The sequence below is a fragment of the Bombus pascuorum genome, chromosome 14 (assembly GCF_905332965.1).
Source record: "Bombus pascuorum chromosome 14, iyBomPasc1.1, whole genome shotgun sequence".
Taxonomy (NCBI): domain Eukaryota; kingdom Metazoa; phylum Arthropoda; class Insecta; order Hymenoptera; family Apidae; genus Bombus; species Bombus pascuorum.
This window is the reverse complement of record NC_083501.1, coordinates 7,138,063-7,165,203: the sequence shown is the minus strand read 5'-3', so window position 1 is coordinate 7,165,203 and position 27,141 is coordinate 7,138,063. Positions and strand designations below refer to the sequence as shown.

The 27,141-nt window shown below is 36.4% G+C and overlaps 4 protein-coding genes across 13 annotated transcripts in view; all 4 read left to right on the top strand.

The window, feature by feature from the left end:
- Nucleotides 1-9,236, top strand: part of LOC132913941 (uncharacterized) — an 80,689-nt gene extending 71,453 nt beyond the window's left edge. For 5 of the 6 annotated variants that reach the window (XM_060972625.1, XM_060972627.1, XM_060972629.1 and 2 more), the window contains exons 5-9: nucleotides 375-656; nucleotides 1,359-1,445; nucleotides 1,562-1,610; nucleotides 1,756-2,014; nucleotides 2,422-9,236. In XM_060972625.1, coding sequence (XP_060828608.1) covers nucleotides 375-656; nucleotides 1,359-1,445; nucleotides 1,562-1,610; nucleotides 1,756-2,014; nucleotides 2,422-2,992 — 1,248 coding nt within the window. In that variant the 3' untranslated portion in view covers nucleotides 2,993-9,236. The remainder of the gene's footprint in view (nucleotides 1-374; nucleotides 657-1,358; nucleotides 1,446-1,561; nucleotides 1,611-1,755; nucleotides 2,015-2,421) is intronic. The other variant, XM_060972630.1, reaches the window with a different exon arrangement.
- A 711-nt stretch (nucleotides 9,237-9,947) lies between these two features.
- LOC132913950 (nanos homolog 1) lies at nucleotides 9,948-16,712 on the top strand. Of its 2 annotated transcripts, none has more exons than XM_060972644.1 (3): nucleotides 9,948-10,252; nucleotides 12,067-12,286; nucleotides 12,667-16,712. In XM_060972644.1, the coding sequence occupies exons 1-3, from the start codon at nucleotides 10,111-10,113 to the stop codon at nucleotides 12,812-12,814; spliced, it is 510 nt and encodes a 169-aa protein (XP_060828627.1). In that variant the 5' UTR covers nucleotides 9,948-10,110; the 3' UTR covers nucleotides 12,815-16,712. The 2 variants fall into 2 exon arrangements, with proteins under 2 accessions (XP_060828627.1, XP_060828629.1); XM_060972646.1 differs by lacking the exon at nucleotides 9,948-10,252 and adding an exon at nucleotides 11,113-11,176.
- A 387-nt stretch (nucleotides 16,713-17,099) lies between these two features.
- Nucleotides 17,100-20,120, top strand: LOC132913938 (phenoloxidase-activating factor 2-like). Of its 2 annotated transcripts, XM_060972621.1 has the most exons (7): nucleotides 17,100-17,213; nucleotides 17,800-17,927; nucleotides 17,997-18,832; nucleotides 18,912-19,071; nucleotides 19,164-19,441; nucleotides 19,535-19,746; nucleotides 19,835-20,120. In XM_060972621.1, the coding sequence occupies exons 3-7, from the start codon at nucleotides 18,073-18,075 to the stop codon at nucleotides 19,949-19,951; spliced, it is 1,527 nt and encodes a 508-aa protein (XP_060828604.1). In that variant the 5' UTR covers nucleotides 17,100-17,213; nucleotides 17,800-17,927; nucleotides 17,997-18,072; the 3' UTR covers nucleotides 19,952-20,120. The 2 variants fall into 2 exon arrangements, with proteins under 2 accessions (XP_060828604.1, XP_060828603.1); XM_060972620.1 differs by lacking the exon at nucleotides 17,100-17,213 and having other exon boundaries at nucleotides 17,359-17,927.
- Nucleotides 20,121-21,753: 1,633 nt separating this feature from the next.
- LOC132913945 (phenoloxidase-activating factor 2-like) lies at nucleotides 21,754-26,162 on the top strand. 3 transcript variants are annotated; one of them, XM_060972636.1, is made up of 6 exons: nucleotides 21,754-21,906; nucleotides 23,754-24,092; nucleotides 24,633-24,938; nucleotides 25,024-25,292; nucleotides 25,537-25,700; nucleotides 25,831-26,162. In XM_060972636.1, exons 2-6 carry the CDS (start codon nucleotides 23,770-23,772, stop codon nucleotides 26,032-26,034), a joined length of 1,266 nt encoding a protein of 421 aa, XP_060828619.1. In that variant the 5' UTR covers nucleotides 21,754-21,906; nucleotides 23,754-23,769; the 3' UTR covers nucleotides 26,035-26,162. The 3 variants fall into 3 exon arrangements, with proteins under 3 accessions (XP_060828619.1, XP_060828618.1, XP_060828620.1); XM_060972635.1 differs by having other exon boundaries at nucleotides 23,754-24,125; XM_060972637.1 differs by lacking the exon at nucleotides 21,754-21,906 and adding an exon at nucleotides 22,284-22,426 and having other exon boundaries at nucleotides 23,754-24,125.
- The last annotated feature ends 979 nt before the right edge of the window (nucleotides 26,163-27,141 follow it).

Here is a 27,141-nt window from a genome sequence, read left to right as displayed (position 1 = left end):
TTGATTAGTCGGAGAATATCGAGGATATCTACCATGTACCTTTCTTCTTACGCGGATTTCGTGTCTTTTTATTTTACTATACGTACAAGGCATTTCAGAAAATTGGTGCGAAACCCCTGAAGCATGTACCACTCATAGAAACAAGCGCGTTTGATATCAACTTTCTGAAACGTATACATATATCTTTAAACAAGGTTTGAAATTTTACCAACTCGATCGAAATCGCGGACGAAAACTCTGACTGACAACCTCTGAAAGGATTAAACGACAAAGAGCAGCTTTCCTGCTCGACAAAGAAAGCTCTGCATCTTTTGAAGATGGGATTCGTTCCTGTTTGCTAGATTGATTAAAATCGCGATGCGTCGATGTTTCAGACGAGATTGTCGTCCCTGCTGAAAACCGCGGAGGATTTGCATATCAAGGGCCTGGCCGAGGTGAGCTGGCGTAGCGATTCCACGCAAAATGATCTAGGAAACAGCGGTCACAGTCCCGGCGCGGCGACTCCAGGTGTCGAGACGGTCCTCAGGGAAGGTGACGCCGACGAACCACCACCTCCGAAGCAAAGACGCAGAGGGCGTCCGCCTCTGGACGACCCACCCTCGGCTCACGATGTTTTCACACCGAAAATCACATGTATCACCGGAAATGTACGTCAAGTATGGTTCATTTTAGCGTTCCATTTATCGTAATATGTCCATCAAACGAAGAGATTGCTAGAACAAGAAGGCAAAGCTCCACTTTCCAGTAATTCGAATGAACCGACAGAAATCAATTTAAAGTCAGTCAAAATTAAATTATAGAATTTTTCGAACGTGCTACAATTTCGCGATCGATTAATATTCAAATATGAATACGAGAGTTACGCTTCTTTTTGCTTTATCTTTCGCAAAATATAATTTAAATATTGGAGCTGGATCCTTGTTACTGCAAACCATTCGATCGCTGTTGATTGAACGATCCTAAACGTTCTTCGTCTTCCCTTTCTTTTTTTATATTTATACCGACTCAGATATGCCTCGTTCTTCCAAAAATAATTGAAAGCTAATTTCATCACATATTGTGAATTTTGTAACAGATATTTTATGCTTTGAAATGAATAGCCATTTATCGTACAATTCAACATCAACTGATGAAGATGGTAATACTCGGCGATTAAGAATCGATTAACAACGATATAAAGAAATGATTAGCATATTGAACGTAGAATCCAAATATGGAGAGAAACTAGTATTTCGTAAAATATCGTAAAAAGATTGAGGCGTATCGGAATTAATCTCTCCATCACATCGATCGCAATCGACAGTTACATAGCGGTTATCTCTTTGACGCGTGTATTTCAAACGTTCTCGATTTCCCAGGAGGAAATGATGAGCGAGGGCGGTGACCACGAGAGTTGGGACGACGAAATGATGATGAATGAAAATAACGAAACGCCACTGCCGGTGGTAAGGATAGTTTCTTCATTTATTTTTCTTTTTCATTACATACTTGATATACGATCGCTTTGGTAACGCCCTACGATGATATTTTAACAAGCTCTGTGTATCGTCGTGCTTTGCAGCTATCGTACATGTCGAAGGATGACAACGCATCCGACCAGGAAAAGAAAGGTACGTGACTTGGTCGATCGAACAAAAGTAGTCGCGATTAGGCGTTACTCCGGAGGATGATACTACACAGACACACGTTCTATGCAGAGGTGCGCGTCCTGTTCGGTAGGCGCGAAGAATTTAACGTGGTTTGATTTTGCTGCAGCGCCTACCACTCCCTCGAATTCCAACGCCACGAACCTATCGATCCCCGAGCAATTCCGAGACGTCGTGAAGATGAACGATTACCTGACGACGGGACGCCGCCAAGAGTTCTGGGAGGAGCCGTTCACGCGACGCGTTATGGATGCCATTAAGAGCAAAGAACTGGAAATGAAGACTGCTGCCGAGATACTTGGCGTGTCTTACGGAACCCTCTACGGCAGATATCGCGACAGTTATGGTTGCCTTAAACATCCGTATAGGTAATGGAGAACAGACTTGACGGTTTTTGATTGCCTTTGTCGCGACCGGTTACTGCTTTCTTCGTGCTTTATGACCGTATCGCGTTTATGCATCGTATTTAAAGCGAGCGCGCGCACACACTCGTAACCTCGTAACTCTTTACCTTTCGAGAGAGTTTTCATTTCGAATCGTGAAAATGGCGAACACGAAGGTACGAGGAAAGAAAACAGAAATTTTCCTGGGAATAAATTTGAGACGCGTGCTAGGTGAAATCGTGCATTAACCTGCTTTCGTCGGCTTCGTTTTTACGCTGCTGTGTTCGAAGCAGACTTTTTCTTCCTCCTCGTCTTCTCCCTTTTTCTTTCAATTACTTTAACAGGCAAGAATTTAAGCTTGAAATAATTAGGATAATAAAAATCTGTTACAGAGTAAGGGACTTTTGGTCAGAGCCTGGGCCAGCGGAAGTGTTAGCCAAACTACGAAGGAAAGAGATCACGTTGTTCCGTGCAGCCGAGTTCCTTAACGTGACCGTCCACACGTTGGCAACCTATTTGTCAACGCTACAGGGTCCAGACAGGATTTCGCTAGCCGGTGACTTGAGCGTTGCGTCGGGTGCCATCGACGGCAACAACGAGACTCCGGAGAACAACGAGTCGGTGAACGATATCCTGCAGAAGATCAACGCGAACGCGGCCACGACAGCGACACCGACAACCTCGACTCCCATCAAGAGAGAGGGAGGAGGCTACATCGAGGTACCAACGCCCGTCCCAAAGCCAGCGACCTCGGTGCTCGAAAACAACCCGGATATCACGATCGTGAAAACAGAAGGCATGCCCCGCAAACGGGAGTACGCGAAAGTTTCGAACACGGAGAACAACAACGCAAAACTGATGAGTGGCGGCGCTGTTAGCGAGGTGACGCAACAACAGCAACAACAACAACAGCAAAAGATCACCGATCCGTTGTCGTTGAACAACGACAACAGCAAACCCTAACTATTCAGGCCTTATCTGCAACCGGCGAATCCCCGTGCACCGAGCGCTAACTACAGATCCGAGCTGTGCCCTCGCAGATTCTATTCGAACGTGTTTACTCGCTTCCTCACGAATTTTCATTTGAAGTAGAAGAAGATGAAGATGAAGAAGAAGGTGAAACGCGTCGCGCTGTCCGTGTTAATAATTATTTGTCGTCGTGACGTCGTCGTCGCAGCCTTGGCCCGTTCGTTGACGCTCCACGCACGCCAGCCCACGCCAGCAAAAATGTAGCTTTAGACAATCTCGCGTGTACGATCGTCGTCGTGGCATAGGTTGGAGTTGCGTCGACAGCAGGCAAAACTGTCGCGAGTAAACAGGAAACAAAAAAGAAAGAAAACGTTATTAGCGAGAGTTATATCGAGGGATATATTGAATGCGGAGTCGACTTATTTTCGACGAAGGAGCTTGCGAAGCGAAGGGCTTGTTGTGTTCGGTGGTCCTGCCTTTGGATCCGGTTCGATTCTATCCCATTGCATGGGAGCAACGCCTGCCGCATATATTTTCCGAGTAAAACGAACAGAGTGCGTCGAAACTAGAGAACGATTCCTTCTTAAGAGTTAGTACCTAGCGATACGGTTCTTCGTTACTTCAAAATTGGTTCGCTTTAAATCCAAAGTCAGTAGCGATTATCGAGATCGGTGTTTGGCCTTCGTGACAAGGAACAAACAAAATGAGAAACAGGAAAACTAGGACTAAAAAGAAAGGGAAAAACACACAAAAAAGAAAGAATGAAGAAAAGAGATGAATGAAAGAAAGAAAGAAAGAAACGTGTAATAAAGTTCAATCGAAGTTCCTTTTGAATAACGATGTAGGGTGTATCGCGAAAAGAATGCCTAGACTATTTTCTGCCGCATGTGTCTGTATGGTAGCACGTAAAGAGCGACAATATTATTCACCCGTAGACCCGTCAGTATAGCGATCCCAGAGTGACAGTTCTTCGAGAATAGATGTTTCTCGTGCGATCGTCGTTTTAAACAAACATTGCACGAGCGTATATTTCAGCGGTATATTGAAAATACACTTTTGCAACGGGAGCCTTAAATCGTTCGAGCATTAGAAATGTTTTACAGATGCGATTCGCCGAGATTATAATTTGTAGCATATATCATTTTTTGTCCAAGCATATCGGCCAATGACGAATTTCGCACTTGTGTTTTCTGTTTCGAACGGTTTGATTTGTACATTTCAAGGCATGCCTTCTCAAGGAACGATCTTCTGCTAAAGGAATGCTCGTTTAAATATGTAGTACGTTAGAAAAATCGGGATTCGATCCGTTAAGGAGGAAACGGTACAATTCTATTTTCCTTGTTTCTTTCGTTCATTTTCTGTCTGTCTGTCTCTCTCTCTCTCTCTCTCTCTCTCTCTCTCTCTCTCTCTCTCTCTCTCTCTCTCTCTCTCTCTCTCTCTTCCTTTCTCTCTCTCTCTCTCTTTCTCTCTCACTCCCTTTCTCACTTTGTATTTACGACAGTATATACAATTTATCGCATCTATAGATGATATTTTTTTAGAAACCTCGTTTAAGTATATTATATATACGCGAGCTTTTTTTTCCTCCTTTTTTGTTTCCTTTTTTAAATTTTTTATTTTCTTTTTTTTATGTATATATAAATTAAGTTGTTGACGTCTTAAATGGCTTTTATATAAGCAATGATTGCTAATCGATATCAAATATCACTTAAAAAGGAAATACACGCATAACGTCCATTGTAAATATCGGTGCAATAGTAAGACCTGAAATTAATATTATTTGCCACAAAGTGTGCGTTTAATCGCTATTTTAAAGGGAAGAAAAAGCAAAGCAGAAATGGGGAAACGAAGAAGGGACATGCTGTTTTTAGCGTCGTGCAATCGCATTCAAATCCATATTGCTTTGCAAAAGCGAGGATGAAAGAAACGAATGGAAATAAGAACGGGGAAGATAAAAGAAAAAAAAAAAGAAAAAAAAAAGAAAAAGGTATATCGATGCGACTATTTTGGGCCGATCGATCGATGATGCCTTGTTGGTGCGCACCTACTTGCGAGAAACTTGCGAAAAACTTGCGTTTAAACTCGTAAGAAAAACAAATTGTTCGTTGGCGTCGTGTCTACGCGTAGCTAGACGCGAAGAAGAGCGAAAAAAAAACAAAGTTGCATGTGCGCACGATTTAAACTGTACTACATGAGACATTTCGACTGGGAAAAGATATGAGTATTCCTGTCCGCTGAAGGCGACAAAAAACAAACAAACAAACAAAAACACTAAGTAAGAAGTAATAGTATAGTAGAGGTATTCTCGATATGATATTTTTCGACGATATAAGACTTAGTTGTGTTGAGAGGACTTATGCAGAGAGGGTACTTGTAAAGTAATCCAGAGAAAAAAATGGTGTAACTTGTGAGAAAAAAAAAGCCGGACGCACAGGAAGAACACACAGTGTCATAGAGGAGGGTTAGCGACGAGGAGAGAATTGAAACGAAAAAAAAAAAAAAGTGGTACTGTGAAATGTGTACATACAGAAGCGTAGGTTAAATAGAGCGATCGAATGCGTGGAAACGTGAACACGCAAAGAATATTATATATATATATATATATCTCTTTTTCTCTAGAGGAAATTCTAAAATCGACTGACTATTAATGATAAAGATGATGTTTAAACGATTAACTGCTCCATGAGCATGGGAGAAATAGCGTTATACGTTCGACGAGGATCACTAGTATTTTCCGAAATGAAAACAAGTTGTTTTACGTTTTCTGTTTTTTTCTCTGTTTCTTTTTTGTTTTTAGTAAATATATATATATTGTATTGTTTAACTCTGTTGGAATCAAGAACAGAGGATAATCTTTCTGATTACTTTACGAGTGCTCTGGACCGACCATTTTACCACGTATAAGTATCAATTTTATACGATAACTTTGCACCGTTCGATATTTTTATTCGTAAACTATGGGACACCGTCGATGATATAGATCTGTTCATCCTCCCATTCATTAATTTAACTCTCCTCGAATTTCATGATATCTTTCTAAATCTCTTTTCCAATCCTCTCTATCTCTTTCTTCCTCATCCCCTCCCTTACTCTGTCGTTCATTATTATTATTATTACTATTATAATTATAATTATTATTATTATTATTATTATTATTAATATTATTATTATTATCATCTTCATCATCATCATCATTATTATTAATATTATTATTATTATCATTATTATTATTATTATTATTATTATTATTATCATTATTATTATTATTATTATTGTTACTATTTCCTTTTTTAAGTAAAGTAAGACTAAGACATACCAAATGAGAAATGTAAGGACAAGTTTTGTTAGGTTAGTACTATCGCATATCAAGAACGCAAGAATATATGCGCCTGAAGCACTCTGTATTGCCTATGCACGTCCCGGTGAAACGTAGCTGGGGCGCACAAGACCACTTTTACTCTAGCAAGAGTATACGACTAGAAGTATTAATATTTAATATTAATAATCAACGCGGATTGTCCAGAATGGATGGTCATGTTTTTGAGGATCAACATCGAGCCATTTTGAACAAAAAGAAACAAACGAATTTAAAAGGAAGTGAAGAAAGATAAAAAAAAATTCATCAGACAAAGGAGTTCGATGTTTCTATTTCTTTTTTCTTTTTGTTTGTTTAATTTTCTCAATTGATCGTTGATTTTTTTGTTTCGGTTTCATTTTTGTTTTCTATCGGCCAATTGATCCTTGGAAAAATTACCTACTCTTTTTACCGTCCATACGGACACCAAGTTTAACGTTAGTCTTTTTTTTTTCTTTTTTCTTTTTTTGCAACGTCTCTTTTCTCTTTTATTCTAATCGAAATGCGATCATATTCTTTTTAAAAACGAATCTTCTTCGCGAGAGTACAAATTACAATGGGACTTTTGTTAACCCTGTTGGTGCCATGGACGCTTTTGAAAAAAAGGAAACGTTTCACGTGTTTTGTCCTGCCCGTCTTTACATCGCGTCTCTTATCCTTCATTTTTAGGCACCAAGACGGTTAACGATTATCTTCTTACATTATTATTAGACGAAATCGTCGATTCGTTTAATAAATATATATATATATTTTCTTTATTATCTTTTTTCGTTTAACGAGGAGATCGCGCGTATGCCAAACCGTACGTCTCAAAGACTGATGGCCATTCATTTGGAGGTTCTTGTAATGGTAATCTCACGCCGCGCGACCTTGTAAACCGTCGACAAGATCGCCGGAGTACATCGACATTGTATGAGAAGACAGGACAAGACTAGCCTATTATTGGCGAACGATGCCCGATCGCCGTGCGCATCGTACAATGAGACTAAAAAAATTGATATCATAATTATGTGTCGTTTGATATAAACGAGTAATGAATATAGTATGTATCATCGTTTTATACACAACCTAATTATATCTACGTACACTATGTACATTCCTAGTATACACTATGTCACTGTCACACACATTTGCATTACACGCGCATTAACAAAAAGAAAAAAACGCATGGACCTATTGTATACGTGTACGCGCGTGTGCATCCGCACGCACAAAGAGCGTGTACGCGTGCGTATGCACAGACGCGCACGCAGAGACACAATACACATATGAATATATTTATAATAATTATATAGCTATTCCAAAACGGACCACCGCGACATCGACGTACGAAGATCATTTTAAAAAAAAATACAAATACAAACGAGATAGAAGAAATGAAAGGAAAATAAACAAAAAAGGAAAAAAAAAAGAAAGAAAACCGAGGGAAAAGAAGTATATGAGGAACTCTTAATCGACGATATTTAAATGCGTATTAAAATTAACGATCGTCGGTTAAAATTAACCAGCGTTACGTTTCGTTGTTAAGAGAACAGCATCGCCGTTATCAGTGTCTCATGTATAACAACGCAATCGAGTCTCTGTCAATTTTACAAATACACACGAAAATTCCCGAGTGTATACGTGTATACAAGGAGAATAACGAAGAAGTGAAAAAAAGAAAAAAATGAAAAACAAAATGTAATAAAACACGCATGTATAGCAAAAGAGGTTGTTACACTTAAGCACAATAGAGAAGACAAAGTATATGAGTATAGTTTTACACGAAGGCTTTATCGCCCGTTTAGTTTTATACTTGAGACACGAAGAAAAGGCTGAAACGGTTAGACGATAAAAACAGTTCGAAACCCCTCTGTTCTGCGTTCTCGTTCTTTCTCTCTCTGCTGTCCGTAAGAATCGAAAAGTAAAAACAGAAAAAAAAAAAAAGATACAAAACGAAACGAAATCAGATTTTTGTTTTTCTCTTTTACCGATGGCGAATTATCGTCATATGCCCGACCATCGCGTACACATACACGCGCGCGTTACGCGCATGCGCATTCGTAACGCATCCGTTTCGTACAGAAAACTTCCTCTTCCACTGCCCATTTGTCTCCTTTTTCTGTTTTCTCTTTCTTTCTCAAAGTTTACGTTAATTTGGTTTAATTTAATTAGTACTATGTATACACAGAAATATTTTGAAAATCATCGGAGAATGCGACGACGGATACCACCGATCGATCGGTGGAGCGACATCGCATTCTCGTTTCCACGAAGTATCATTTCTCATTAGCCAAAGTTTAGAATTTGCGTTCATTATCTGTAATTCTTTTTCTTGCGCGAACCACAGCTTGCTTTATTCCTTTCTTTTTCTCTCTCTGTTCCTTTATCGTTCTACCTATCTCTTTTCCTCTTTTTTACATTCATACACATGGACACAGGACATATATGTTTGACATATTATTATATTTACTATTATTTTAATTATAATTTCCCAGGAGTATATATTATCTTTAATAATCGTGGTAATTTTTAGACTAGAAAAACATTATATTAGCGGATAGAGATTAAAGTATACATAAAAAATAAAGTAAATATATATATATAAATATATATATTATATATATATATATATTGATAAAAAATATTGAGATCGTAATTAGAAATTGGGTCGAGTGCATACAATGCTGAAAGACGATAATGGTATTTACGCGTAAGGATGTTAAAAGGTCGAGCAGATGGATTAAAAGCGGTCTTGGCTAATGTTGGCCAAGCTGCTCGCAGAGAATATTCAATGATTGAACAAAAAAAAGTAAATGTAAATGTTTGTAAACAAATTATGAAACATTATTTGTTCAGTGCCTACATATTTACACAGTAACAATAAAGATGAAGATTAGCAAACATTCTTTTGTCTCTTTTTTCACCAAGAAGAATGATAACGATTTCGATCCAGATCGATCGGAACCGCAAGTTGCCGCAAAAGCGATCCGTCAAACTATAACGAGCCGATCGTTAAAAACTACCGCAATGCGAACGATCGTTTTCTAACAGTATTTTTATATAACTGATATGCATCTTGACATTAAAAATAAATGAGTGAAAAACTGTGTCTTCTTTCGTAGCCTGGAATATAACGTTTGCGGATTTAAGTTACAATTTAAAGTCATTGTCATCGCGCGGAGAGATCAAAAGTATTCAGATAATACAAACATATCCTGATACGGCATTCGTTTCATCTCGATTCGCTCTTTTGTCTAAGAATTAAATTTGAAACACTTTCATTACCAATATCTAATAAAAGCTTAACAAAGTTGTTTCAAAACTCAGGAAATGGTAATTTCAATATTTTTGGTACCAACAGAATGTACTAATTTACGTTTTACAATTTACATTTACAAATTTTTAAACAATTTATAAATTTTAAGGTCACCTTACATTATTCGATCACTAATTCAAGTATTTTTTCATTGGAAACGCTTAAAATCGATCACTGTATGTTTTATTGGAATCGTATTACGTATGTACCTACATATATTTACATACAGGCCCAAGTGTAGAGGCACCATCCCCACCATCGGGCCCTTTGGTAGCGATCGTGGCTCACAGTAACATGGTGTGACATCCTAGCTCGGCAGTTGAATCTCGAAACTTGTCTGTGTCGGATCGGGACGTTTCGCTCGCTGTTTTCCGCAGTTTCTACATTTTCATACGTTTTCTCGTGAAAAGTCGTGCACCTGTCTTTCTCATTTTCACCTTCTCTTCGTTTACTTTCACAATGCATATCTTGTGCACGCAAACACTTCCATTGCCAGAGGTATCGAACATGTTTTATCCGTTCAACACTAGTCTCGAAGAGGAAATCAAGAGATTGTTTTCCAATTTCACAATCGAAACACCAAACTCGTCACTTCCAGATGGTAAGTTGATTTAGCATTGATTATTTTCAAGGATATTTCTATAATTTTCCACGATTTCGAAGATATGGAATTTGCTGGAAGAATCTTTAAGTAATACTAACGTTGAAGATCGATCGAAGCGAGACAGAATTCTTTATCGATTTTATATCGATCTTTAGAGCCGGCGAGATAAAAAGCTATTTTAGTCTATGTTAAATTTCCAAATTACGTATGTAGATGATGTAACGTAGCATTGTGTAACGTAACGTAATCTTCTGCGTCGTAAACGATATAGCATCTTCATACTTTTCATTCTGTAGAAATTTTATTCTTTCCTTCTTTGCTTCTGTTCCCTATTTAAAATGACGTAATTTAATAACACGATGCGTTCTACAGCAAATTCTAATCCCTGCGTCATAATATTTTCGTAAATATTATATATATTTACGAAATATTTCTTCTTTATTAAATCATATTAACTAAATAGTAGCGTAAATAATCTTCAGACGTAACCACAATAGTTTTCTCATTATGAATTCACTATGACTTACGATGAATATGAACTGTCATCGATGATCATTTGTTTCGCTAAAAACAAGAAACGCGTCACACCAATCCACAAGCAACGTGTTTCTTATATATGTAACACGAAATGTTACCAAATCTTTTCTGTTCGGTAGATTGATTATTGATTAAAATTCGATAAATTAGGTAGTGATTATAGCTTTTAATGTTTCGATATTGTGTTTCAATTTGAAATTGCGTGTACATATCATGGTTCATAATGCGCGATGAGATCGCGTTCCGATTAGCAGATACCTTACATAGTTTGTAAACAAACGAATCGATAAGAGGAATTCTGTATTCTACATAAAACGTTCTTGCGGAATAACTCGTCCTTCACGATCGCTAGAAACGCATATTCGACCGAGTTCACCGAATCAAGTAAAAAATATCACCTGCTAGTTTAATCACTAAATGCATATAATTATATTTTAATTCGTATTTTACCAATATTTTATGAACACGTAACAACATTTCGACTATTTGTTTCTTCGAAGAGAAAAGACAAAGAAAGAAAAAGAAACGATACAAGTGATCGTTCTTACCGTGATACAGATATTCGAGATCGAGTAAACATAAACAGAAAATGGCACGTTTTTTGTTCCACCGTAGGTTAAGGGAGTTGAAAGATGATAACTATCACAGTATATGTATAGATATATACATTATTACACAGTATAGAATATTACCACCACGGTAATATTCGTATCTCAACACATCTATTCAAAATGAAAACACAGAAATTTTATTGTTAGAGAATGTGTTTTCAATATTGTTTTCGCAGAGAATGTGTTATCAATATAAATATTTTTTTCGGAATCTTTCGATGGCTTTTAAGTCGTGACAATCATAATAATTGTCAGAAATAATATTTATGTTCGATTACACGACAATGTTGTTTTTCGTTACTCGAAAAATTAGGACGAATCTGTTTACAAACTATGAAACACAAGACTTATGGCCGTTATTTTCTCGACTTACACTTTCTCGCATTAGACCTCGAAAAAGCCGTCGCTCGACGAAAATAAACTAGACACGATTATATCCGCGGAGTATTGTATTTCTTTGTAATCGTTCCATCACCTTCGCAAGCTTTCGATGACTAACGATTATCTTTAATGCGATTTTTTCACTTATAAGTTTCTCATGTAGAATTACTTTTTATTTATTCTTCATACATTATTTCACTTTGATTGCTTTTCATTTGTTTTTCTTCCTTTTCTATGTACTTTGAACAAAAACAATTCATGTAATTTTATTTATCTGTGTAGTCGATGAAGTAATGGAAGAGTTCCGTCAAAATGGGCGTGATTTTGAATACTGTCCAGATTTAGACAATTTTACAGTGCCAGAAATACCACGCCGCAAAAAGAATAAGAAACCTTTACCCACAGAATGCGTCTTCTGTAGAAATAATGGTGAAGAAGAGGCTTATTATAGGAAACACTTATTAAAAGATGCCGAAGGTCGCGTTTCTTGTCCAGTTTTGAGGTAAATTGAACTTTTAATTCTCCCTCCCATATATTTTATCTGGCCTTCTGTAGTCCAAACTTATAATTTATTACTCCAAGGTCTTCTTACAGAATTGATCTAATACCATTAGTGAAACTTTACAGATCATTACTATATATATATCTATTACTGTTTTTTTTTATTATATAATAACAAACTTGTAAATAAAACAAATGAAATTTTATAATAATCATCCTATTTGAAAAAGAACTTTATAAACTGACTCATAACTTATTGAATCATTGATATTTTGAATTGGTAAATTATTATTATTAAGCTTCAGAAAAAGTGTTAAAAAGAAAAAATCTCAGGAATAATCTTCAAATTATATTCACACTATTTTTTCTTCGAATCCTTAGGGCCTATACGTGTCCAATTTGCGGTGCATATGGAGACGTGGCACATACGGTTAAGTATTGCCCGAAGAGCCAGAAGCCTGGAACATTAGCGACAGTGAACACGTTCAAGCTATTGAGAAACTCCATGGGCAAACGACGCGTCAAGTAAAATACACACGACACTCGAACACATCGTATCATAAAATATCAAAGTATCCAACTGCTTTTCCTTGAAGATTTCGAAGGACAGATGGTTCGAACTTTACAAACGTTTCGATATATCATCTGCTGACAGGTAATCTTACCATTGTCGTATCTTTTCAAAACAAGCAATGATTTAAACTGCCTTAGAAGGGCATGCGTTTTAATTTCTAGCAACGATTTGTGCAACAAAGTTGCTATCACGTTAATCTACCGGGGTGAAGGTTTATTTTACATTTCTTTCACTCGATTATATTTGCTTTTCACTTTCTTACATTGTATTTACTTCTTCCTATTCGTGCAATATGGCACATAGTGAAAAGAAAATGTAAAATAAACTGCGAAATTTCTAAAAAAAGTAGACCGTTCTTGTAACACGAATCGTCTAGATAATTGAGAGGCTGCATTCCAAAGATCTTATTGTTAATTGTAGGAATTATACGAAACGTGGTGCCATATATTCTCGTCAAACGTGTCGTTTTAACGCAATAGCTGTTGCTTGCAGTATTGCGAACAAATATTTATTTTTATATAAATTTACGTAGATTTTCTATTTTTCTATTTTTCACTTAATACTATAAATATATTTTTTTAAATTCATATACATTTATCGCATTTGCGTAATGTTCACGGACACATATATTTCTTAACATTAATCTTAAACAGAGTTTTACGCCGATATAAGAACGAATTGAATTCGATTGATTCAAACGTATATGTACTGTGATAATGTGAATAAGAATACTTAACAATTTTTACATCAAAATTTTTACAAAATCGGGGGCAATGTACTAATTCTCTATAAACCGTTTAACAAAAGCAAATCACGTTTCTCGATCTTAAATTCCTCGAGCCAGGATTTTTTTTTATTGAGACACGTCAATGGACAGAGAGAACTACATTTATTTGAGTTGAGATCAAACGAAGCAATTCTTATATGATATTGCGACTTGAAAGTGTTTACGCAGTTTTATTTACCAATATTAAGTGTAACATGGAGACTGCGTTTGTACTTTACTAACGGTTAACCAAAATTATAAGAAAAAAGTTTTTCTTTTTAAGGTTAGCTTTTCTTAAGCTACCGACGAGAGGGACCAATGAAATAAAGTTCCTTTTAAAGTGTATACTTTATAGTTCCTTAACAATTAATAAATAGGTACGTAGAATATATACAAAAGTTTGCAGCTTGTACTTTATACTTTTAATTTACCAGACTTCTTTCATGACGCTCGTCATTTTCGACTAATCCAAATAATTATCGAAATGATTAAAAAGTGAAATCACGCATAGTCGTCTCTAGATATATTTATGGATGTTTAATTACTTTGATGAAACCGACGAATTTGCAAAGCCTCTCGTTCCTGTGTCTCGACTGTGAGTTTCGTCGAAGGTCACCGAAACGAGAATACCAGCAATTAGTCGTGATGTTTACATTCTTTTGATCGGTACTTCGATAGCTGACGGTCAGATTCGTGGCTCTTTCCAGGCAGTGGCTTTTTTGTTCGCCGCTTCACCGATCTTTCTTAGTGTGCGTATTTCACTTTGGTCTTCCGACACACATTCGTCCAAACGTGTCAAGTCGAATTGTACAAGTATGTATCGTTCTGTCATATTAACCCTGAATGTATACGACCGACATTTTACCGCGCTATTCCGCTGCGTTCATATATCTGTCTTTATTGTTCTTAATAAGAAAACAAAGAAAGAAGACTACATGGTTGTAGGAAGATCGCGCGGTAAAATATCGCTCTCATGCATTCGGGATTAACACAGATGAACGAGCGGGTGAATGCATTAGTTTCTCTGCAGCGAGTTTACTTTTGTAGTTTTGGGAATATTTTTGAATTAGATTAAGCGATAATATCGAACATTTAGTATATTCTTTATACTTTATTTGGTAAATTTATTTTCGAGTAATCGAAAATTTTTCTTTTGCGTAGTTTCATATCTAGTGACAAGTAGATTTAAGGTTAGCTTTCACAGGGGATTTCAAACGCAGTTTATCGTTTGGCGATAACATTTAACAAAAGTATTTAAGGAAAGATGAGAAAAAAATTGTTTTCCGCAATACTTTATTAATAGATTTCACAATTAGTAATCAAACAGTTGCACAGTCGTATGTAAAAGTATCGGCTCATCATATTGCAGATTATGTCTGAGGAGACGTAACCTATTGGGCGGTTTTGAAATCGTATTAGAATTGTCTCATGCAATTCAATAGCACTTCAGATTTGCTTCTGATACTTGTTTGTGCACGCAACGAGATAAGAGAGGAAGAACAGTCACTCCTGCTCTTTGTAGAGTTGCATTGCACAAATATTTCCTCTATGTAAGATCGAATTCTGTGTCGTAACTTTTAATCGAAATTTCGGGAAGTTTCTTCATATGGATAGAACAATGAGTTTATAGATATAGATTATATGTACATTAATTAGATTTCTATTACAGAGTCTTTTATGTTCAAGTTCCTATTATATAGTAATTATTGGTATTTATGTGTTAGGATATCATTATCTATCGAATAAGAATGACCATATTACTCCTGGAGATACATTATGATTACCGAATACTTCTGTACCATAGATTGACTGTATTCAAGGGGAGAGAGACTTAACAAGTTCTAAGAACGAGATCAAAACTATGGCTCGTGCGTCTTATTGTCTTTTTTTGTTCTCCTAATGGGTAAACTAGAGATCCCAAATCTCGGGAATTATGTTTTGTTACTTTTGTTAAATTTCTATATTTTTTGAATTTTTTCCCTAGGTGGAATTTATTAATGTTAAGTAAAATTAATGTCATAAAGAATTTAAGGGTCGATACATAGACTGCCGTTTCTATATTTGCCGTAAGATTGAATTGTTTATAAAGATATTGTATTCCTAATATTTATATAATTACTAACATAATAATATATACATAAATACTAGTTGTAATTAAGTATTATCTATTGATAATGATGTATAGCAGTCCACGAAGATAATAAATGCGAGGAATAATCGAAAAAAATTTTTACTCTGCTGATATATCGTAAATTGTAACGTGACCTGCGACTTTCTTTTTATAGTATATATAAAAACAATGCGCGAAATAATTAAAGAAGGAAGCCATGTTGCGTTTGCTACGTGCACTGTCGCTAGCGTTATACGTATAGTACGTATAGTAGATGATTCACTATAAAACGCGAGATGACGTTACAGTAATCTGATACCAGTGTGGTTTACGATTATGAGCGGCAGGTGATAACGTAGTAATAGCAGCCAGACGAGAGCCCTAAAAAGTACAGAGAAGTTAGTTAATTCCGATGGTTATTACGCTGTAATATTCCTTACTCGTTCCACATTTCGTTCATCCCCGATATATCTCAACACTATTCCCGATAATCCAACAAGAATTGTACAAATGTTAATTTCCGCGCGATTATTCTTCGATCGCATGATCACTCCTTTGTCAAGCATATTATGTATTATATGGCGAGCCATTGAATGTGACGAAATTTTTTAGAATCTCCAAGAACACACGAGAGAAAAAAGCGAATACTAATTTTGTAATTTGATGATGATCAATAGTACGATGAATGCTTATTTATTTTGAATTTATTTTGATGCGAATGAAAAAAAGGACATATCCATATTTTAATTTAGTTTCGATCTTTTCACAACGATGCGCTCGCCATTTCTGCACTGTAATTTTGCGGTAAATTTTGCGTATTACCATGATATATTATATATGTTTGCATCTCATCATTTTTCTTATCATTAATGTTATTTGTACTACTATATTATTAATATTATGTTATTGGCGTGACATTATTTAAGTGTACGTAGTCTGATAATTTGTATCATGATTATCGATGTTTATTAAAGAATCTGCAATTTAAACGACTGCTTATTTCAAAATATAACCTAACTCGAGAGAAGTAATCGATGTTTAATTGTTCTTTATCAGAAAATCGCGTATAAAAAAAGAAAAGGAAGATATCACATTTTACAGGCAGAAACCATCAACCTTTGCGTGACGATGGATTTCATGGAAACTGTTCACGTTTTATACGACATACGCGTCGCCGAGCACAAATCGTTTCGCACACTTCCAACCGGTAGAAGCAATCACGTCGCTGCGTTTCGATGATTAACTGTCAGGATTTTTGTGTAGCACTTTTTGCATCGTGACTAAAGCGCAATATCTTTTCTTCTTTCATTCCTTCTCCGTCTTCAAATTTAATTTCAAATATCGTCATCAGGAACACCCAAGTTAATTTGTCCGACGCTATTTAAACATAAGTTATTTATTTCGCGAGCAGATTAACTCGTAGCTAGTCATTACAATATTTTATGCCGATACTTTTGTAATAGCCAATGGTTTACTAGGTAAGTGGGTCACTCTTTGTATTCGTTACAACGAGTTGCTCAAATAATCGCTCTAGTATAAGTGGATATTGTCAACGATTTTATTATAGACAAGCCTAGCGTATCAAAAGAGCTCTTGACTAAATATAGTATAACCAAACAGAAAGAAGAGTTCGTAAACATTTTGTCACGATGAGCAGCGACGTGTGTGGGAACATTAATTTTTATCTGGCCGCATCTTCGAGCCAGTGGATAAACCGTGACGTAGTTGCGCTATTGTTTAGAAAATTGAGAACTTGGTCCATATAATAAAACAACCTATTAGCCTTGTGCATGAAATCTGGATATTCCCAGTATATCAGGAAACCGACACATCCTGTATACATAAACGACGAGTCGTGTTAAAAGTCGTTCAATACAGAACGAACCAGCGAATAGAAAACAAGCCATGCTGCGGCCTTTTGTGCTAGTTTACTTTATCACGATCTTCTTGATGATTTCAAAAATAATATCTTCTAACGAATCGAACGAAGAGGTGAGAAAAGTGGACAGTACGTTTCACAGTGCCTCGTCACCCTTATTCTTGTTTCATCTACTCAAACTGAAGAAAAAGATCCAGAAGATAGAGAATGTGCCAACCACCCCGCCAACCGCAGACTGCATTTGCGTTCCTTACTACCTATGTGACGCTAACGGTACCATAATTACAGAAAACATTGGAATAATCAACATTCGGTAAATTTGTCTATACTACCAATAAAATTAATTCGTTTGGTTGACTAATGGTTTCTTATGTCAAAACAGATACCGAAGATGCACCGGGGATTTGGAAGTGTGTTGTCATCTACGGAACGTAACAGTCACCACCACCACCACTACTATGAAACCTACTACAACTACAACAAAAAAACCTACTACTACTACTATGAAGACAACTACCACTACGAAGGCAACGACCACCTCGACTCTCCCGCCGGTGATTTTTCCAACCACAGACCTTCAACCTGTCCCAATCTGTGTCTGTGTGCTTGTAACTCAATGTGATGTAAACGGAATCATCGGCTATGGTGGAGAAGGCGTAATCAATCCTCGTCTGCAATATATCCAGTGTCCCAGCAGCAACATGGTGTGCTGCAGACCGACCAGCGTGATCCAGTATCCTGTAGTAACCAATCCTCCGGTTATCTCTCCACAAATTTGTGTATTATGTGGAAATGCAATCCAGTGCAACAATGGGGTCGTGATTCCTGTAAACGTCGGGATCGTGAATCCTTTGGTAACTTACAATCAACAGACATGCCCTGTGCCGACCTCTTGTTGTCAGGGGATAAATACAGGCTATGGAAATGGAATTCCAGTGGTTATCGGGCCCGTTAGAAATCCTGGGACTTCTCAAGCTTGTTATTGCATGAAAAGTTGGTTATGCACGCCAGGAAACTCTGTCGGTACGGATGGAGCTGGTGTTATCGACCCAAGGTTCTCCGTGTGTGGGAATACGGACGAAATTTGTTGTCGACCCTCTTCTACGATCAATGTAGCAAGAAATCGCGATTTAGGTGGATTAGGAGAGAGTATCACGAATGGTGAAGCATCCTTCTCGCAACCTGGGTGTGGTATTCAGAATAAAACGTACGCGGCAGGTACATAGATTGTTGTAAATTAATTGTTAAATTAATGGAACATTAAGTTAATCGAATCTGATGTTTTTTTTTCTCGCAGCCCAACCTTACCCTGCGGACACTGGAAAAACGTATTTCGCCGAGTTTCCGTGGATGGTAGCTCTGTTAACAATACAATCAGATGGTAAATATCTATTCCAATGCGGAGGATCTATGATTACCAAGAGCGCTGTCCTTACGGCTGCGCACTGTGTTACCAAGTAAGATTATAAAAATTTTATAACTGAAAATTCAACTTGATTATTGAATACTAAAATTTACGAGAAAAGGATATTAAAATATAGCTTGTTAGTTTAGGAAATGGTAGACCGATAGCGCGTTTTGGTCAATGGGATTTGGAAAATCAAGCTGGCGATCAACCATTACCATTTCAAGACGCAAACATAAAAGCCATAATAACACATCCCCAATTCTATAGTGCTGCTCTATACAACGATATAGCAGTAGTCATTTTAAACGGACCGGTGAAATTGAATGTCAACGTTGCTCCTATTTGTATGCCACAGCAGGGATTAACATTTCCTGCTGGTACTAGATGTATCGGCACAGGTTGGGGAAAGAACTCGTTCGGTAAGATCATTATGACATTTATATCTTTTTTTATTTATACGTAATCGCAACGTCCTCCTATTTATCAAATCGTAATCAAATGTCGCAACACAGGTGGAACGTATCAAACTGAGTTAAGGAAAGTGGAACTTCCTCTGGTGGACAGAACCGATTGTCAAAATCGTCTTCGAACCACAAGATTAGGAACGTATTTTCAGCTACATAACTCTTTTGTTTGTGCTGGGGGTGAAGCAAATAGGGACACATGTCGTGGAGACGGTGGTGGACCTCTTGTGTGTCCTACAGCTACGGGACAATACTTTCAGGTATCACGTTACTTCAAGTATTACGTTCTAGAGGTGTCTATAAATGAGAAAAAAGAGTATAAAGAATATTTTGGACTTCTTTTCTTAGGTTGGTATAGTGTCTTGGGGAATCGGTTGCGGATCATCAAATATTCCTGCCGTTTACACGAATGTAGCGCAATACTCGCAATGGATCGGTCAACAATTGGCAACTTACGGGGCGTAATAGAAAATAAATATAATTTGTACATTTTTTATCTAGTCTTTTTAATTTATGATACATATTTTTGTGTCATTTACTGCATAAAATTGTGTACCATAAAAAAATACACAGCGCAAGAAAATATTCGTCTTTGTAAATGTAACGAATGTGATAATTTGGCAGTTTGATAAAATTATCTATCATGCCGGCACTTATTTCTATTATTTTTCTCTCCTTCTTATATGGATTTTTCTCGTAGCCATATTTTTTGTTCGACAGTAATAATGAACCACATAAATCAGCTAGAATTACTACAATCCAAGATAGTAAGAACAAAATAGTTGCCCCATGGTATGTCAGAAATGAGGATTATGACGCAGACTTAGAAGTACTAATGGTCAAGGAAAAATCTGCAGGTACACGGAAAGATACAAGGGAAGAACGATACATCCAAATCAGGTCGCTACTGAAGCGAGCAAAATTCTTGTAGAAAGAATATGTTATTTAGCAATTAAGTTAGAAAAATTTACCAAATGTCCAGCTGGACAAATTTTAAAGTACAAATTAAATAATAAAGAAGGAAAAGAAATATTTTATGTTCGAATAAACGCAATGTGTACCGACTTTTGCTCGAAGCAATAACAAATATAACCTATAAAACTACAAATGTTTCTTCTAAATATTCCATGAAATTAAACTATGTCATTCGGTTAGAAAAATATTGACTACAGTTTTGAGTCACTAGGAGGTGAACAATGCACACTATTATGATATTCTCCCAGATAATAATATTCTCCCATCAATTATCTACGATATGCATCGCTATATATTATAAGGTGAATGTTATATCAGCTATTGTAAAATCTCACGAGTTGATAAGAACGATTAACGGGACATTGTTGCGACCTATTTTTTAACAACGCATCTAAATTGCATCGATATCATCTATCTATCGTCGCGACATCTAGTGTAAAATAAATGAATTATTATACGTCAAATCATTTATTCAAGTAAAGTCTGATACAAACGATTTGTGCGCGCGATGTCACTGTGATCATAATATGTCTATCTTCGTTGTTTTTAACTAGGAAAACAGAGAAAAGTATATAATTGTGGTGATATTGCGCGAACAAGAATGGTTTGTTTGTATTAGACCTATATGCCCAAAACAACAAAGAAAGGACAAACTAACTATAAAGAAATAACTTTAGTATCTTTTTTTGATTTGGAATATGTACAAGTAACTGAAATCAGAATAGTTAAGGAGTATACTTGACCTTAACATAAAAAGATGGCGAATTCTAAGAACATATTAAATTCCCGACACGTTTTCTAGAAGCAACAGCAGTTGAAATTAAATGGAGATAGATACAAATCCTCGAGAGGTTATCGTTCGTTGAATATACGCAAAGTTAGTGACCTGTTACAATCTTATTTTTACTACTAGAAATACCACTGTTTAAATTCACGAAAACTTGTTTCGGTAATGAGTCCAAGAGGAAATTAAATTCAGTTTTTATTATGAACATCTCGAAAGACAAATTTCCGAGTTCGGACATCAACAGACTTTGGAAATCAGCGTTAAGACGTACGTATTGTAAGAAGTTGTACAATTGATAGATAATAGCGTGAAAATTTATAAGTAATAACGAGATCGTTAAAAAAGGGAATTCTACCTATTCCGAAAAGGAAAGAAATTTGCTCGTATAAGTTCCATGGTTGCGCATGGGGAATACCACCTAGCTGGTGGGAGCAAGATCACGTCGATACCCAATGGGTTAAGAGTTCAGAGGAAACATAATACGCGTTATATATGAACGTTGGAATAAAGAATCATGAAATCATTGGTGGGGGCAATTCTCATAAATGCCCGAAGCTTGGCTGCTATATGTGCAAACGAAGAAATCGTGAGCTCGACGTTTTATCGCGTAGCTCTTTCAGAAGAAAACTCGGCAGCGTATATTTAAGATCGATTTATAGTGAGTACTCTATTGTTTTTGATACACAAAGTATTAAACGAACGTAATATGTTTTGTTGTAATTATATACTTTTTGGTGTTTAAGGAAATTAAAAAATTAAACTAATAGGAATATGATAAATTTTAGTTTTTTCATTTTTGTAAAAAAATCAGTTTCTTAATTATGTGAATAAACCTTGTGGAACTACAGAGAAATTCTAGGCACAACATGTGTCACGCTGTTTATAAAGATATAAAAGAAGGTAAAGATATGAAGAAATTATTGGAAGTTTTCTTGGAAGTCCTTGACGGGCAATACGAACACTTGTTTCCTTGAAATGTGATAAATACATATGTACTTATTACGGTTAGAGGAATTTCTGTAAAAGTATCTTTGATGGTTGATTTTGTATCCAAGTGACAAGTTCGTTCGGTTAATCGACGTAAAAGAGTTAAAGAATATTTCAGTTCGAGAATGTGAATGTTCCAACCGGGTGGTCAACCGGTTCCATATAACAGTGTCAAGTAGATCAAGAAAAAGGTCAGTGTCACGAATACCCGATCTGACACGAATGCGGGAACAGATGCTTACATAATAATTTCCCATTAAAACGATACTTTGTTAAGCTTTACACTGAGTTCTTGGCATCCTTGTTTTGACTGCATGTTTCTACGATTTTCCGCTTTGACGATTTTATTTACATCTTTTTTAAGCTATCGCGATAAATCGTGGAAATTTTGAACAGGAAAATTTTGCTTATTTATGGATTATTTAAAAACATTGCGTAATATACTGTACAATTAATCGCGTTCAGCCACCCATGACGAAGTTTATAGACAAATGTTGGTTTACGTTTGGTTACGCAGTGAAACGATTATTATTTTTTCTAGGAAACCTTGAAACGCTTACTTTAATTTCAACGATTGCGATTATATTGCGAAACCAACCAATTATTATTCATTAGACCGTGAACTTCTCCGGATTTCTATAGTCTCTTCAAGTCGAATATTTCCCAGAATATCAAACGTATTTTTTTATCGAGGTAAACGACAATTACATTTATCAATATAGTTGATCATCTGTCTCGTCGACTAGTGTAATGAAGATAAATTATTTTACGTTGGACGTTAATGTCGACTATGAATGATTACCCTGTGTATATGTTTTGAAAGCGTTAGAAGAAATTAGTATGAAATTACATAAAAGACGAATAATGGTCAATGTTAATGATTGAACGTTTCGAGTTTCCCCTGCGGTAAATTTTTCTAAACGCTTTCCGTATTTTTGTGTTATCTAAAGGGAAAGGAGAGAGGAAGGGAGGGATATCGTCATGTCATACCGGTTTCATCTTCGTGAAGTCATTCTTATTTATATGCAAAACAAAATGAAATTACCATAGTCAACCTATAATCTCCTGCAATGCCCCTAGACATTTACCTTGGGGCATCCATTTGAGTATCGATTTTGTTCTTTTGCGGACATTCAAGTATGTGCAAACTATCGATGGACCAACCGCATTTTCTCTCTTTTTTTTTTTTTTGTGAGACTGGCTAGATTAACAAGTTTTCTTCATAAAAATATTTTATTACCTCGAAAGCGATAAGATTATTTTCTTGCATCGAACGAATCGGATCTTCATTCCAAAAACATTCATTGACCGAACAAGTAAATCCTCTCGAAACGTGACCATTTGCCCATGGGTTTATTCCAAATCCGAGAAAGGTCTGCTTAACGTCATTTTAACCTATGGTTCCTACGTATAGCATTTCAAGGACTTAAGATCTCAAGAGCCATTGCACCTTAACTGTAAAGATCCACTCGAAACTGTAAAGATCCACTCTAATCTATAGAATCTAATCTGTTTCAGAACTTTCAACACAGCAATGTGGAGAATATTATTGACACTGGCCGTGTCCAGCTTTTCTTTGGTTGTATCAGCCCCCCAAAACGACGGTGGATTGGATTCCTTGATAGCGAGCTTATCTGGGACAAATTCTTCAACTCAGGCTCCTATCGCGGGCGCTGACTTGAATGCGTTAATATCGGACATATTTACTCAACAACCACCGTCCTCCACTACAGCGGCGACTATTTTGGGTACAGATAACAAGCCGAAACAACCACCAGAAGACTGTACATGCGTGCCGTATTACCTATGTCGAAACGGCACCATTTCAGACAATGGAGAAACGCTCATTGATATCAGGTTCGGTTTCAATGATGAGACTAGTTATGTGGGGTGAGTTCTAAAGATTAGTCTCAAAATGGCAAGTGTTAGTACTGTTATTGGCAGAAGTAATGCACGATTGTCAGGTAATATTGGATTAATTGTATCTACACTAAGAACATATAGACATATTTATTGAGTATGAATAAATACATAGCAAAGCTGATTTTGCATGTACGATGATTCGTTGTCTAACAAAACATGTGGGTATCAGGTTTGTTTATTACTTGTTCGTGTGAGTGTTACTTCTCATTGAATCGAATGTGCATGCCGCATGAGACTATCTTTGGATTTACTTCAAATAGATTTTTCAGTTTATGTAATAAAAGCGACATTCTTTTGATATGGCTTTTGAAATATGAAGTGAGAAATTTGTCTAGCCAGAAATTTTTACACATCACTGGATCTTAATAGTGTCATTGTATAAATTATTTCTTATGTTTTTGTATCTTCGTTATAATATTGATTTATGGAAATACATAATACACAACAATATACACATATATGTTAACGATACAGAGCCTCATGGAGCAAGTGCGCGAACTACTTGGACGTCTGTTGTAAGCCACCAGACAGGACTAATCCCGATGAAATAATTACGCCCTCGCCAATCGAGAGAAAAGGTTGCGGGCAAAGACACCCCAACGGTGTTGGTTTCAGAATTACCGGCGACAAAGATAATGAAGCGCAATTTGGCGAGTTCCCGTGGATGGTGGCTATATTGAAGGAAGAAATGATTGGAAATGAGAAAGTGAACCTTTATCAATGCGGAGGTTCCTTGATTCACAAGCTGGCTGTTTTAACAGCCGCTCATTGTGTGCAAGGGTAAATAATCTAGTCCTTCTAAATATTATGATTGACATCGATTCACTTGGCATTTTGTAACCAAACACTCATAATTTTCCAATAGAAAACAACCATCTGAGTTGAAAGTTCGTGCTGGAGAATGGGACACGCAAACTAAGGACGAAATATATCCTCATCAAGATCGTAAAGTGGAAAAAGTAATCGTTCACCAAAATTATAAAGCTGGCACTCTATTTTTTGATTTCGCCATTTTGGTCTTGTCTGAGCCGCTGAATCTCGTGGATAACGTGGATCTCGTTTGCCTACCAGAACGAAATGCTGTGTTCGATAATTCTCGATGTTTCGCTAGTGGCTGGGGCAGAGACATCTTTGGTAAAGATCTCCAGGCGAACGCCTACAGTTTTACGCGGATTTCGAACTACTAGAAAGCGTGTTGATATAAACACAATACAATTACGAAACTCAATCGGCATTTGAGAATCGAAGATTTTCCGGTTATAAATTCGTGCCCAACCAACCTAACCAGCGTGTCTCTAATCTATCAATTTGAATAGATCTATTCAATCTTATTCTAAAAATTCTCGAACTTCTCATTGGAACGTTTGTTGGTTTATAGGTAAGGAAGGACACTACCAAGTAATCTTGAAGAAAGTAGAATTACCGACAGTGCCTCATAAGGAATGTCAGAACAAGCTTCGAGAAACTAGACTAGGAAAATACTTCGTTCTTCACGAAACCTTTATGTGCGCTGGTGGAGAGCCTGGCAAAGATACTTGCAAAGTAAATTAATTATTACACATAGATCCTATAATCAGTCATCAAATCCATTATAGCTGTTTTATCATGTATTATCATGCAGTATCATGTAAATCATATATCATGTATTATAGAATATAAAATTTTCTTTTAGGGTGATGGAGGAGGTCCTCTTGTATGCCCCATGAAGAATAAACCTAATACGTATTTGCAAGCAGGTATTGTAGCATGGGGAATCGGTTGCGCGGAAGGTGGAACTCCAGGTGTTTATGCCAATGTTGCCTCAGCGCGTGATTGGATCGATGAACAAATGGCTTATAACAATTTGGATAATACCGTTTACGAACCTCAACCATAGACTGAATGATTTTTGCAAATCGTTTTATAAGTTTGTACACATAGCAATTAATGTTGTTTTTCCGTGGAAAGACTGCTGTATTCTTCGGGTACTATTTTTTTTAATAATAATGTACGTGAGATCCGTTAGTGGATTTTTTTTTTTTTTCAGTAAAATATTCCCTCAATACTTAGATATTTTTTTACAATTCTAAATAGCTCTGACACTACTTTTTTGGCTAGATCTTTCCTCTTCCCCTTTGTATTGTAATATTAAACGTGAAAAGTAAACGTGGAAAGTAAATGTAAATACCTAACGTGAAATAACAGTTTCTATAAAGTTAAAGCTAACGATTGGATATAATTTTTATGTCGAATAACCAATCTGTCAAATATCTCCACAGTTAAAAAGTATGGAGATAACAAAAAATGTTAAGTAATGGTTATCATAAAATTATATTTGATCGTAGACCTTGTCACGTAAAGTTCGTGATAAAAAAGGAAGAGCTGAGCAATAGCTTAATTTGACCATCCTTTTATATTTTTATATGCTTTTATTCACTAAAGTGGTTAAGTACAATATTACAATGAAGTAGCGAAGTTACAAAGTATTAAAATAGTTGTTCAAATCGCGGCTAAGACTATATCCAAGACAAGTCTTGTGGTCGAATGTTCGCAGTTTTATATGTTGAGTTTGTAGGAATTGAGGAGTCTGGAGAGGATCCTGAGTACCCTATGGGATGGAGAAAATTGGGTGTTGGGCCGTGTGCAAAGGTAAGGACAAAGTCTAAAGGTTCATTGTCAAATAGTAAAAAATAACGTGGATATTATCGCTGTAACAACTTCTAAGGCGCATTTAGTTCGTGTTTGACAAATGAAACAGCTTAAGCACACCATTCCGTTGATTCTCTTCAGATACCCCATAGAGACAGTTCAATGTATTGTGTTTCTAGGCTCTTAAGCGTATTTTAGAGAGGTATACCTGCATATAGAAAAAATATCGTGGACAATCTTTCGTTGAGGTTGGATATAGGTGCTAGAAACGTTCACAATTGCTTTATTATATTGAAATGCAACTTTCCAATCAGTGGTTGACATCATAAATCATTTACACGACTGTCGCGCAGCG

Bases quoted from the DNA above. Each gene is read 5' to 3' on its own strand.
- LOC132913950 (XM_060972644.1), top strand. From the start codon at position 10,111: ATGCATATCTTGTGCACGCAAACACTTCCATTGCCAGAGGTATCGAAC. The intron at 10,253-12,066 runs GTAAGTTGATTT...TTATCTGTGTAG, and splicing joins AAACTCGTCACTTCCAGATG to TCGATGAAGTAATGGAAGAG. The intron at 12,287-12,666 runs GTAAATTGAACT...TCGAATCCTTAG, and splicing joins GTTTCTTGTCCAGTTTTGAG to GGCCTATACGTGTCCAATTT.
- LOC132913938 (XM_060972620.1), top strand. From the start codon at position 17,641: ATGCTGCGGCCTTTTGTGCTAGTTTACTTTATCACGATCTTCTTGATG. The intron at 18,833-18,911 runs GTACATAGATTG...TTTTTCTCGCAG, and splicing joins GAATAAAACGTACGCGGCAG to CCCAACCTTACCCTGCGGAC. The intron at 19,072-19,163 runs GTAAGATTATAA...ATAGCTTGTTAG, and splicing joins GCTGCGCACTGTGTTACCAA to TTTAGGAAATGGTAGACCGA.
- LOC132913945 (XM_060972635.1), top strand. From the start codon at position 23,770: ATGTGGAGAATATTATTGACACTGGCCGTGTCCAGCTTTTCTTTGGTT. The intron at 25,293-25,536 runs GTAAAGATCTCC...GTTGGTTTATAG, and splicing joins CTGGGGCAGAGACATCTTTG to GTAAGGAAGGACACTACCAA. The intron at 25,701-25,830 runs GTAAATTAATTA...ATTTTCTTTTAG, and splicing joins CTGGCAAAGATACTTGCAAA to GGTGATGGAGGAGGTCCTCT.